This window comes from Schistocerca serialis, chromosome 11 (genome assembly GCF_023864345.2).
Source record: "Schistocerca serialis cubense isolate TAMUIC-IGC-003099 chromosome 11, iqSchSeri2.2, whole genome shotgun sequence".
Classification (NCBI taxonomy): domain Eukaryota; kingdom Metazoa; phylum Arthropoda; class Insecta; order Orthoptera; family Acrididae; genus Schistocerca; species Schistocerca serialis.
In genome coordinates this window covers 177,808,650-177,821,140 of record NC_064648.1, presented here as the reverse complement: position 1 = coordinate 177,821,140, position 12,491 = coordinate 177,808,650, and the positions used below count along the sequence as shown (strand labels likewise).

Genomic DNA, 12,491 nt, shown 5'->3' with positions numbered 1-12,491 from the left:
TCATTGGGCAAATATATTATACTACAACTCACATGTGATTACATTTTCACGCAATTTGGGTGCATAGATCCAGAGAAATCATACCCAGAACAACCACCTCTGGCTGTAATAACAGCCTTGACACGCCTGGCCATTGAGCCAAACAGAGCTCGGATGGCGTGTACAGGTACAGCTGCCCATGCAGCTTCAACACAATACCACAGTTCATCGAGAGTAGTGACTGGCGTATTGTGACGAGCCAGTTGCTCGGCCACCATTGACCAAACGTTTTCAGTTGGTGAGAGATCAGGAGAATGTGCTGGCCAGGGCAGGAGTTGAACATTTTCTGTATCCATAAAGGCCTGTACAGGACCTGCAACATGCGGTTGCGCATTATCCTGCTGAAATGTAGGGTTTTGCATGGATCGAATGAAGGATAGAGCCACGGGTCGTAACACATCTGAAATGTAACGTCCACTGTTCAAAGTGCCGTCAATGCGAACAAGAGGTGACCGAGACGTGTAACCGATGGCACCCCATACCATCACACAGGGTGATGCGCCAGTATGGCAATGACGAATACACGCTTCCAATGTGCGTTCACCGCAGTGTCGCCAAACATGGATGCGACCGTCGTTATGCTCGATTAATCCGAAAAAATGACGTTTTGCCATTCGTGCACCCAGGTTCGTCGTTGAGTACACCATCGCAGGCGCTCCTGTCTGTGATGCAGCATCAAGGGTAACTGCAGCCTTGGTCTCAGAGCTGATAGTCTGTGCTGCTGCAAACGTCATCGAACTGCCCAGCACGGCGTTCCGTATTACCCTCCTGAACCCACCGATTTCATATTCTGCTAACTGTCATTGGATCTCGACCAACGCCAGCAGCAAAGTCTCGATACGATAAACTGCAATCCCGATAGGCTACAATCCGACCTTTATCAAAGTCGGAAACGTGATGCTACGCATTTCTCCTTACACGAGGCATCACAACAACGTTTCACCAGGCAAGGATGGTCAACTGCTGTTTGTGTATGAGAAATCTGTTGAAAACTTTCCTCATGTCAGCACGTTGTAGGTGTTGCCACAGCTGCCAAACTTGTGTGAATGCTCTGAAAAGCTAATCATTTGCATATCACAGCATCTTCTTCCTGTCGATTAAATTTCGCGTCTGTAGCACGTCATCTTCGTGGTGTAGCAATTTTAATGGCCAGTAGTGTAGAACTAGGCAGTGATCTGTGCCAGATCTGATGACACAGTACAGTGTCGGTGCAAGCACAAGTTTTTCAGAACACACCATTCAGCACTCATTGTTAAGCATAGGGATCCGTAGCAGGTGACCCCACACGTTCTGTGTTGACCCGACACCATCATCCGTTAAGATTGCAGTGGGCACGCGATCGTTAAGATCGAAACGCAGGTCGCTAGAAATGTGTCATCTGGTCGGATGAATAACTTTTGTTATTATACCGGCATGATGGTCACATTTGGATACACTGTCATCCAGGGGAGAAGCTGCACCACACCACAGGCTTTTACAGGCCTTGCGCAAGTAATTGAAGATGGCGCGACAGCTGTGTTCTACATAGAAATTTTTGCACACCACCTGCATGCCTTCCTGCTGGATGTCTTCCCCGACACTGACGGCACCTTCCGGCAGGGTAGCTGTCCGTCACGAGACTAGAATCGAGGGACAGTATTTTGAGGGGCATGATAGTGAACTCACTTTGATGTCACGTTCACCAGATTTGCCCGATCCGAACACATCCGGGACACTGTCAGATGACAGCTCTGCACCTGCGAACAACTGACCTGTAATCCGCAGGTATTGCGTGACCTGAGGATAGACATCTGGTGCCGCATATCTCCAGTAACCTACGACATCTGTTGAATCTGTGCTACACAGAATCAGTGCTGTATTGCGTTCAAAAGGTGGACAGCACCATATTAAACTGGTGGTGATATGAGGGATATACAGAAAATTAGATTAAAAGATCTTGTACGCAAACACAACGAAACACTAGCAGAGGTATTACGACATTTTTCCACATAATTGCCATTTAATACAGTGCATTTTGTCAACTGTGGCACGGGTTTTGTAATACCTGTGTTCCGGATTTCTCCCACCGACTCTTTGAGCCACTTCTCCAGTTCGATTTTCACCACCTCGTCATTGGAAAAGTGTTTTCCATACTCACATTCCTTCAATTTAGGAAATAAGTGATAGAATTTAGATGCAAGATTTTGACTACGGCGGTAGACTGCCTTTGTCAGCATTTCGTGGCATTCATTCTGTATGGCTCTGCTGAGTTCCTTAAAGGGTGACTATCATATAGAATTTGTTGTGTCGTCTTTCAGCAAGAATTGACAAGCGTAACGCCTTTTCTGCTTCAGAAAATAGTTTCGAGCTAATTTCTGAGTTTGATGTTTTTTAAGGTGAATGAATGTATAAATCTCATTACATTGTGTAGATAAAGATCTAGTTGTGTTTCATAAGAACTAAATTTTCTGAATCCACGCTGACTGTATGTCAATGGATTGTTTTCTTTGAGGTAATTCATAATGTTCAAATGTAATGTATGTTCTGAGAGTATACTGCAAATTGATGTCGGTGATATGGGTCTGTAATTCAGTGGATTAATCCTATTTTCTTTCTCAAATATTGGTGTGATCTTTGCAACTTTCCAGTCTTTAGGTATGGAGGTTTCACTGTGCAAACAGTTCTATATGATTGTTGAAAATGGAACTATTCCATCAGCTTATTCTGAGTGGAACCTATGTAGTATACAACCTCACCTGAGAAGCTTGCCTTTACTTCACTGCATCACGGATATCTACTTCTAGGTTACTCATGTTGGTAGTTATTCTTGATTTGAATTCTGGAATATGTACTTCACCATTCAGAAAACCGCATTCAGTACCTCCACTTTAGTGGCACTGTCACCAGTAACTATATCGTTGCAGTCTCAGATCAGAGGTGTTAATCATGTCTTGCAGCTGGTCTACTTTACAAATGACCAGAATATCTTCAGATTTTCTACCAGATTTCCGGACTGAGTTTTGTTGTGGAAACTTAAAAGCATATCACATTGAAATCATGTTAAAATTTGAGCTTGCCAATCTTGGAGATATTTTTTTTAATGTAGCATGCTTTTTTGTTGTTTTTGGAACAGTATTCTGACATGTTTTGTGTGTAGCATGCTTTTTTGTTGTTTTTGGAACAGTATTCTGACATGTTTTGTGTACGATGAAGACTCAGTTCCTTGTTTTATTTATTTGTTTGGTATAAATTTCTTAGTTTCCCTTGATACTATTTCTTTGAATCAAAGATAAATCTGGTCTAAGCTTACAGAGCTAGTTTGGAATGAGTGGAGGCTGTCTCTTTAAGTAGGTGTGAAGTGAAATCTGATTCTTTAAATAGCCTTCCTCTTCTCCTTCTGGATCGGAAAGCTAGGAGTAGTATTTTCACCTTCAGCAGTCCTGGAACATCCTGAAGGTAAATACTGCCAATAAGAAGTCACTTTCAGGCAGATTAAGTGTTTATGGTCAGAATAGCACAGTCACTGCAAAATGTATCGAGTGGATACTAATAACTGCATTTGGATCAAGTGGTGAGTGGATGCCACATCAACAACTTGTGTGCCCCAAGTGGGGAAAGGGGACCTTTAGTTTAATATGGAATCTAAACCACATGTCATTCCTGGTGACTCCTCACATAGTTGAGAGTGAAGACTTGACAGAGGAAGATTTCAGTGATCCGAGCTCTCTCAGTTTATGTGCATGCACCTTACAGCAGACTAGTAGGCCCAATCATAAGTTTAGATGGAGTGACATTATAAACTGAAGTAAAAATCAATTTGTAGCCAATTAAAATCCCTGTCTTTCAGATTTGCTTTAGAATTTTTATTTTCTCTGATAATTTGTGCCAGTAAATAGTCAGTTATTTAAATAAAATAATTTGATGAAACAGTAAACTCCAACAGTCGTACGTATATGACAGAGCCATAAATAGGAAACTTGTTATTCTAGATCAGTAAAATCACTGGTACGATTTTTGTTGCTTGTTAAAAACTGCTTAAAATAGAGTAGTTTCAGCTCTCTGAGACTGCAGATGTGTGTGCAAGTTGCGCTTGCGTGTGTGTGTGTGTGTGTGTGTGTGTGTGTGTGTGTGTGTGTCCTGCTGACAAAGGCCTTAATGACTGAAAGTTATGATTGTGTCAATCTTTTTATTGTGCCTATCGTGGCTCAGCATCTCCACTATATGGTGAGTAGCAACTTTCCTTCTCTCGTATTGTTAAAATTGAGTAAGGCGTTTGTTCTTTTCCACAGACATACCTGACCCAATGAATGACGACGCTGCAGCCATCGAAACACTGACAGCAGAATACGGGTCGACGGTGAGCATGGAGTGCAAGACTGACCTGGAACCTCCTGTGAACTACCGGTGGTCACGCCAGGGTGGTGACCTGCCGGACAAGGCAGAGGAGAGACAGGTGAGGTGCACGAGTGGGCTTATAGTGATAAGTGACCCCAGAGCAGTAGAGTATGTAAGAGTGGCTTGTACACAAGGGCATAACAACTTTGATTGCATAAATCACACACGTGATTCGTACACAAATGTGAAATATTATGTTCAATTCCTACTGCATAGTAATTGTCGTGTTCATTTCTGAGATCAGCATACGTGACCGTATGTTCACCTTTCGTCAACTGATTTGTACAAATTCGTGATACAGAAATTTAATTTTGAGATTTGTCATTTAGTTACCGTTTCATATTTTTGCAGGAGTGGCTTCAGATCCGAGAGGTGACGGGCCGCGATGCAGGCACGTACACTTGCACGGCAGACAACGGCAACTTGCGGATGGACATCCCGAAGGTACTGGTAGTGACGGGCGTGGTGCCGTACTTCTCACAGGAGCCCAACGCGTACACGAAACTGCCGACGCTGTCGCAGGCTTACGTCGGCTTTGACGTGTCCGTCTCCTTCAGGCCAGATTCCCCAGACGGTGAGTCATCAGCTGTTGCACCTGCTAGAATGACATATATGTGGTCCTAGTCAGTTTCAGATACAGCAACTGTTAATGCAGTTAGTCGAGAGGGTGGGGGGGTCTCTACTAGTTTGCCTGCTTGTGTGTTAACATGTGGCTGTAGTACCCAGTTTCAGTCTTGAATGGAAGAGTGTACTGACTGTGTTAACTTACAAATTGCCAAATGAAGAACCACGTATAACAGCAGTTTGTTCAGCCCTTTGTGTCTAGTGCACAAAGTAGCTAATAAGCAGTAGCAGCCTTGAAAAGAAGCCGTAGCGAAAAAATTCATAGCACGCAGATGCAAATTTAACCATCTTTTACTGTACTAAAATTGTCACCCACCATTAATATTTTGAATAACTTTCAGTTCATATTGACAGTTAAATTTTGCAGATGTATTTCTTACAAAGGTGATTACCAGAGGGGAGATAAAAATCATGGCAGTGTTTAATGTCACATTAAGAACTACTTCCATCAATCAGGAGTTAAATATATTGAAATGAAATATGTCTTACACATAGTTCATTTTAGAACAATTACAGGTGTACATTTCCTATGATAGTAATTGAACGTTAGACAGTTTACTAATGTAAAATATCTGTTGAAACAAACATTTTTGTTGTGCCAGGCACACTCAATAAAAGAAAAATTGATGCATCCAGGCACTTTAAAATAATTACTAGTTTTATGTAGACACAATTGGGATTTAATGATAAATGATTGTGGGTGTTGTTCTGGATATTGTGCTGTGTACCATGGAGACTGATTATAGAGTAATAAGTTCTTACTTTGAAATAGTGTATTAGTTGTGCAGTTTTGTTTTGTTAATATAACAGTAATACTGACATGACACAACCATTCCTTGTACTAGAAATTTTTTCTGACTTTGAAAATGACCATCTGTTCTGCAGGTATGATTCTGTACAACGGAGAGAAGTCAGGGGACGAGGGCGACTTCATCTCGCTGGGTCTGGTAGACGGTCGAGTCGAGTTCCGCTTCAACGTCGGATCTGGCCCTGCAGTGATAACGTCCCGTGACCGCATCCGGCTGGGAGAGTGGCACACCGTGCGCATCGTCCGGGACAAGAAGCGCGGTGAGTACAGTTCTCTGAACGCCTCTTCTGTTTATCTCAGCTAGTAGAGACGTGTATGAAAGAGTTGAGGGTAAGAATGATATTACAACAGCTCCTGGCTGAGCAAAGAGGGTGCTGCAGTTAAGACACTAGACTCATATTTGGGGGTGCCTGGATTCAAATATGTGTCTGGCCACTCAGATTTAGATCTTGTGTCAGTTTAGTGTACTGCTTAGTGTATTTCAGGATGTGCCAGTTGTATGTATCAGACAGGTCTCGAACCTGTGTATCTTGCAAGGAAACACACGTGTGTGGCAAGTAGATGTGAGTAGTTGTGGCATAAAGGTGGATTCAAATATTGTGTATATTGAGTGTGGGACAGAATATGATTGTGGGTAGGCTGTTACTCATTTCTGGATGCAATGGTAAGCACTCGAAGCCCTGGAAAATGATACAGTCAAGTTATTCCAGTCTGAGATGGTATTGAGTTAGGAGGGGGTGTTCTTTTTGCATTTGTTCCCTGGCAGTAGTTGTAGGACCAGGGGCATAATAGGATTTCATGTGGAAAATCTGTTTGCAGAGTAAGTCTGCAGGATAATATCTTTTGTGAAGGCCTTAATAACGCTTTCAGCATTTAGAAGAAACAACTGCTTGTCACTGCTGATACACTATCCATGATTGGCCAGGCAATACAAGATGGCACTTTTTCTTGTGGAGTTGATAGGAGTTTGATTTAAACTGCCCATCATATTTGACTGACAATAGTCAAAATGGCAGACATAATGACTCATTTAAATCCAGTATGTGCAATATATATGCACCGTAACAGAAATTACAGTTATTGTCACGACATCATATTCATCAGAGTTGCCAGTTGACAACCAAACTGTCGTCTTCCAATCTCACTTAGACCTCGGGTATACTCTGCATATTTGTCTGTCATCATAAGCTATATTAAAATATTGGTACAGTCATATAACATACATTGTCAGTGTTCTATTTTCCAAATTTTTGTGAGTATCTGGTGTCACGTGCCAAAACATCATTACGTTGTGGTTCAAAGCTTACATCCAGTATTGGCAAGCCAGTCAACTTGGGATGGCAGCTGTCTGAGCAAAAGTTAATGGACTCGATACGGCAGAGGCTCCGATGGAGCTATTGAGGAGGTGGAGGTCAGTACCCACGAAGGGGGTACATTGGGCTGAGGAGGGCTAATTGAAGCAAATGGAAGATAAAGAAGGTATTGAGGCTGTGCATAAATGAAGATAGTATGTTACATTACATCAGAACAAAATTTAATACCTGAAAATTTATGTCCGGGAAACAAAAAGATTTCAGTCAGAAATAATCAGTCAGGTATCGATCGAGAACTCTGTACGGTTCTCTGAATGTTACGAGCAGTGAATTATAGGAAATTGTGTCACACCGGAGCCGTCGTGTTTCAGGTTCGCTGTACGTCGACAACCAGGAAGCAGTTACAGGCGAGACGACGGGTCTGTTCCAAGGACTGGACCTGAAGGAGCCCCTGTTCATCGGCGGCGTGCCCGACTACCGCCAGATCAGCAGCCAGAGTGGCTTCACCAAGGGCTTCAAGGGTGAGTGTAGAAGTGTTCCACATCGTTTACTACCGTCCGACATACAGACAGGCTGAGTATCTTTTGCAAATACTGGACAGTGTCTCCTCGACGAGAAGTACAGCATCTATCACTACTCCTCCACTTGACTGTGAGTGACGTGTCAGTGGTAGGGCTACGTGCCATTTACAGGAGACACAGACCAGGGAGAACCCAGGTTGTGTTACACCCGACCCCCTAACTGACAAGTTCGAGGTGCCTTCTTCCACTGAAACTGAAAGTGAGCCAGTAAATCTTACTTCACCACTCGGAAACATATTGTGGCCCAGGTCACGGGGGAGGGAGCAAACACAAAAGGGTTGATTAACTTGTTGCTTACTCTGTTGTTATTGCATTCAGTAGTGATTATCAATGCCTGAGGTATTCTTGAACTTGACTTTTTTATAAAACATTCTTACTAGACCCAACGTAAGTACATCATTTCTGCTTTCTTTTTAATAAGTCTTATAATATTTGGATCTTTGTCAATATTCTATATTCCAGGGTATTTCCGCAATTAGTCTTTGAATAACTTCAGCGTCTCATCTTTGGGTTTGTGGCTTTTTAAAATTTCATAATTTCCATTTTCACTGCTCAAAAAAAGTGGTTAATCCAACAAAATACACTTTTCCTACAAAATCGCTTTTCACGTTTCACAAATGAATATGTTTCTTTCACTTTTGAAGAATTAAAGTTGCAATAGTAAATTGCTCTTGTGAGCCACAGTAAACTCTGTAACAAGCAACCTTTCATGACAAGAGACACATTGCAGCTCGTTAATACAACATCGGTAATCGAGTAATTTTCATTACTCTTTGTCTTTGTTTTTCAGTTCCAGTGTTTTAAGTAATGATCACAGGCAATAAGAACAAAATGGCATCACGTTCTTGCAGTTGCTGGTCGTCACATAAATGTGATACTCTGACAGGTGCAGCACGGTCCACTCCTTAAGAGGTATACAAAGCTGTGTTGCTCTTGTCCAACATGAAACAGAAACAAAATAACATTTTGTAATTATTTCCAAATTAGTTGGGAAAACAAGACTTGTTTTATGAACAAATACTTACCTTATGTTGTCCAGAAAGTAAAGATAGCAGTGTGATTGAAAATTATATCGCATTAAATGCACAAGGGGGGGGGGGGGGGGGGCTGGAAATAGCAGATTATGAAATATGCGGATCCTGTACAACAGAATTGGTGCTAGAAAAGAGATTTCCAGAAGTTGGTGAACACCGTCCTGATTACCGTTGTGTGTGTTTTTTTTTTTTTTTTTTTAAACCGCCTGCAGCTTAGAATCGAGTGCAAAGTAAGCGGAAGTTTTGAAAAATTTGGTAGGTGCCGCCACAACTAACTTCTGCCGTCGAATATATGTAGCGCTACACAGGCATGCTTTGCAGGCACAAAGATAAATACTGTCGCCAAAACTTCTGTGTCAGTAAATAAATTTAAAAAAAAGAGAAAGGTGGAAGACGAGCTTTTTTCGCCGCCCCGAGTTTCGACTGCTGCATTTTCATACATTATCCAACAAAGTAAATACAAATTCCGTATTGTTTATCTTCGAATGTAGCCGCATTTCAATGTACTACGAAAATTCGACTGGAAAGACTGTTTGGGATGTTTGTCAATATGGACAACTCTACGTTCTGAATTTTTTCCTATCTGTGAGAAGAGATGGTTGCTAATAGGAACTTTTATGATTTGTGAATCACATGCAGTATTCTCTTCACCATAAGAATAATTCGAATATAAACATTTTGCCATGTATTTGTTTCGTGTTTGCTGCTATCTCATTTAATCCTGTCTGCCTAATAAATTACAAATCTAGAGTGAGACAACAGCAAACGCGGAAGAATATACATATCATGTCATGTTTATATTCGTATGCCTAATAGTGAAATAGTCAGAAATGAAGCATGGCAATTGACTAGATTTTTAAATCTAAGATGACTCAAATTTCTGTGCAGAATGTAATGTACTAAAGAGGCGTCTGTAAAGATTTTCAAACGGAGAAAAATTGCTGCTAAACTGTCATTCAGAACATCTTCTATCATACACAGTCTATTATTTGGTTCTTGTTGATCATTATCAAAGAAAGTATCCGTGTAAGTAACAACAAATAGCAGTCTTTTGCCATTGTTTCGCTAATGAGACGATTCCTCTCTTTATTTTAAAATTGTAAGTGGCGGTAGCGTGCACAAAAGCAAGCCATGCCACGAGCGGCGACAGGCCATAAACACTCATTATCAGAATGCGACAAACAATGCAAGACACAGTACAGTAATGCATTTTCAATTTAAAGTGACATAAACACCTATAACAAAGAGAACGGCACTTATCAGATCAAAGAAAAATAAGCAGTGAATTCAAACTAGACGAAGCACGTGAAAAAGGAAGAGTGCGGCTTAGATTCGGAAAAATTTTTTTCCTCGATTTTGAGTCTCTTTTTTCGGGTGCGGCTTAGATTCGAGTGCGGCTTAGATTCGAGTAAATACGGTATGTCTGTCTACAGCCTCCTGTATCGGAAGGGTAAATAGAATGAGCCAAGTTTGAGAATATCTGTGTTGCAGAATTGCCAGTTTTTGAAAGTGTCATAACAACTTGTACTCCTCTCAACATACACAGAAATAATTGTGAATACTGTGAGACAAGTCACAGTTTTGCTGTTCCCTATCAGTCATTATTAGCAGCAGCAGCTTGAGAGAGGAATGGTGTTAACAGGCTGTGTCAGCCGGCTGGTGCTGAGTGCCGCCAGCCAGCCCATCGACCTGATGCGGGAGGCGATCGAGAGCGAGGGCGTGACGGCGTGCGACGCCTGCAGCCACTCGCCCTGCAGCAATGGCGGCGTCTGCCAGGAGGCGGCCGACTCGCCACGCGGCTTCACCTGCCTCTGCACACCCGGATTCTCTGGGACCCTCTGTGACCGCTACGGCGAGGCCTGCTACCCTGGTAAGGCTCAGTTTGTTTGGGACGATCTTGTAATTATGTGGTGTTACACTGTCATGGTGTGAGGCTAGTGACCTGTTTGACTGGGTGCCTCATAAGTTTTCTTCTTAAGTCCAGTTATTGATTTCATGGAGCTCTGATTAATGTTTAAGGAACTGTACACAATATCATTGAAACAGATTTTTATTTTGTATGTGCAGCGTCTGTCCAAATTGTTCCGTAACTGATTTTATTCATGGTGTGTAAGTGTCATCAGCGCAGTAACTGTGATGATAACTTGAACTGAGACCTGGAGACAACAGCTGCGTATTCAGCCAAGTCCGTTGTGAACAGACAGTGTTAAGTAGTGACGTGCAGCTGTAGTGTCTCAACATTATATCACAAATTGCAATAGAGCAATATCTCTAAACTGATTATTTGAGACATTCTGCAGAATGTTTTGAAGAAGAGAAAAGTGTTTGCATTTTTTTTTTTTTTTTTTTTTTTTTTTTCCTGCACATCTCGACTCCCAAACAAAAACAATGTCACGTGGATATCTGCTGCAACATGAATAAGATGCAAAATACCGACAATTCTTTCCTGAAAAAAATCATCACGGATACCGTGACTCGGTGTTCTTATAAGTATGAACCTGTGATAAAGTGACAAAAGTGCAGAAATGCACATGGTCAACGGTCAACACTTTCGACATAACTGACATTCGAGCCATTGTGACACATGAATTGAACATAATCCCAACGAAGGGCTTTTCTGATTGTTTCCTATTCTTGTATGCATGTTCTGTGCATTGCACTCAAGCAGGGGGGGGGGGGGGGGGGGGGGGGGGTTCCTATTCTTGTATGCATGTTCTGTGCATTGCACTCAAGCAGGGGGGGGGGGGGGGGTGTCTATGTACGAGGGTCATTCAATAATTAAAGTGACAAATTGGCCTGGGGAAAAATTGTTAGTAGGGTAAGCGTGGTACTTTTGTGGCTTTAAGTTGGCATCACTGGGATGAGCCCTGATCAGCTGATGTATCAACATTGTTTTGTTTATAACCCCAAAAATACATTTCAAGATGGTGAAGGTTGTATGAATTGTCAAATTTTTACAAGTGAGTAGAGCAGTTCGAAAATGATCACAACTCAGTGACTGACGAACACCGTTCTGGCTGACCAGTTGCAGTTTCAACTCCCTCACTTGAAGGTCGAATTGTTGACATTATTCGTGCCGACCGCCGTGTGACTGTGGAAACGATAGTTGATAAGGTTCAAGTTACTACTGAAAGTACTGGTTAAGTTCATAGCATTATCTGCAATAATCTGGAGTACCCAAAACATGTACTAGATGGGTCCCAAAGGAGTTGACTCGGTACACAAGGAAGCGAGGCTGAGAGTGTGCACAGAGCTGAAGGAACCTTATGAAAGAGAAGATGAGCACTTCCTCAACAAAATTGTAACATGTGATGAAACTTGGATTCACTATTATAAGCCAGAATCAAAAAGACAAAGCATGGAGTGGAAGCACACCAACTCACCTGTCAAGAAAAAATTCAAAACCCAAGCATCAGCAGGAAAAGTCATGTTGACAGTGTTTTGGGATGCTGAATGTCCAATTTTTTGTGATTGTCTCAAAGAGCAGCATACAATGAACAGCCAATACTACTCGGATTTGCTTTTAAACAAGGTGAAGCCAGCCATGAGAGAGAGACGTCTTGGATATCAGAAGAGAGGTGTGATTCTTGAGCAAGACAATGCACATCCTCGTATTGCTCAACCAACCCATGAAACTACCGACGAAATGGACTGGGAGGTACTGACTCATCCCCCGTACAGTCCTGATTTAGCACCTAGTGATTTCCATTTGCTTGGT

The 12,491-nt window shown here is 42.0% G+C and overlaps 1 protein-coding gene across 1 annotated transcript in view; it reads left to right on the top strand.

The window, feature by feature from the left end:
• Positions 1-12,491, top strand: part of LOC126427231 (basement membrane-specific heparan sulfate proteoglycan core protein) — a 792,772-nt gene that overhangs the window by 731,016 nt on the left and 49,265 nt on the right. Inside the window, exons 69-73 of the mRNA XM_050089468.1 lie at positions 4,308-4,471; positions 4,765-4,987; positions 5,923-6,105; positions 7,530-7,679; positions 10,416-10,643. Coding sequence (XP_049945425.1) covers positions 4,308-4,471; positions 4,765-4,987; positions 5,923-6,105; positions 7,530-7,679; positions 10,416-10,643 — 948 coding nt within the window. The remainder of the gene's footprint in view (positions 1-4,307; positions 4,472-4,764; positions 4,988-5,922; positions 6,106-7,529; positions 7,680-10,415; positions 10,644-12,491) is intronic.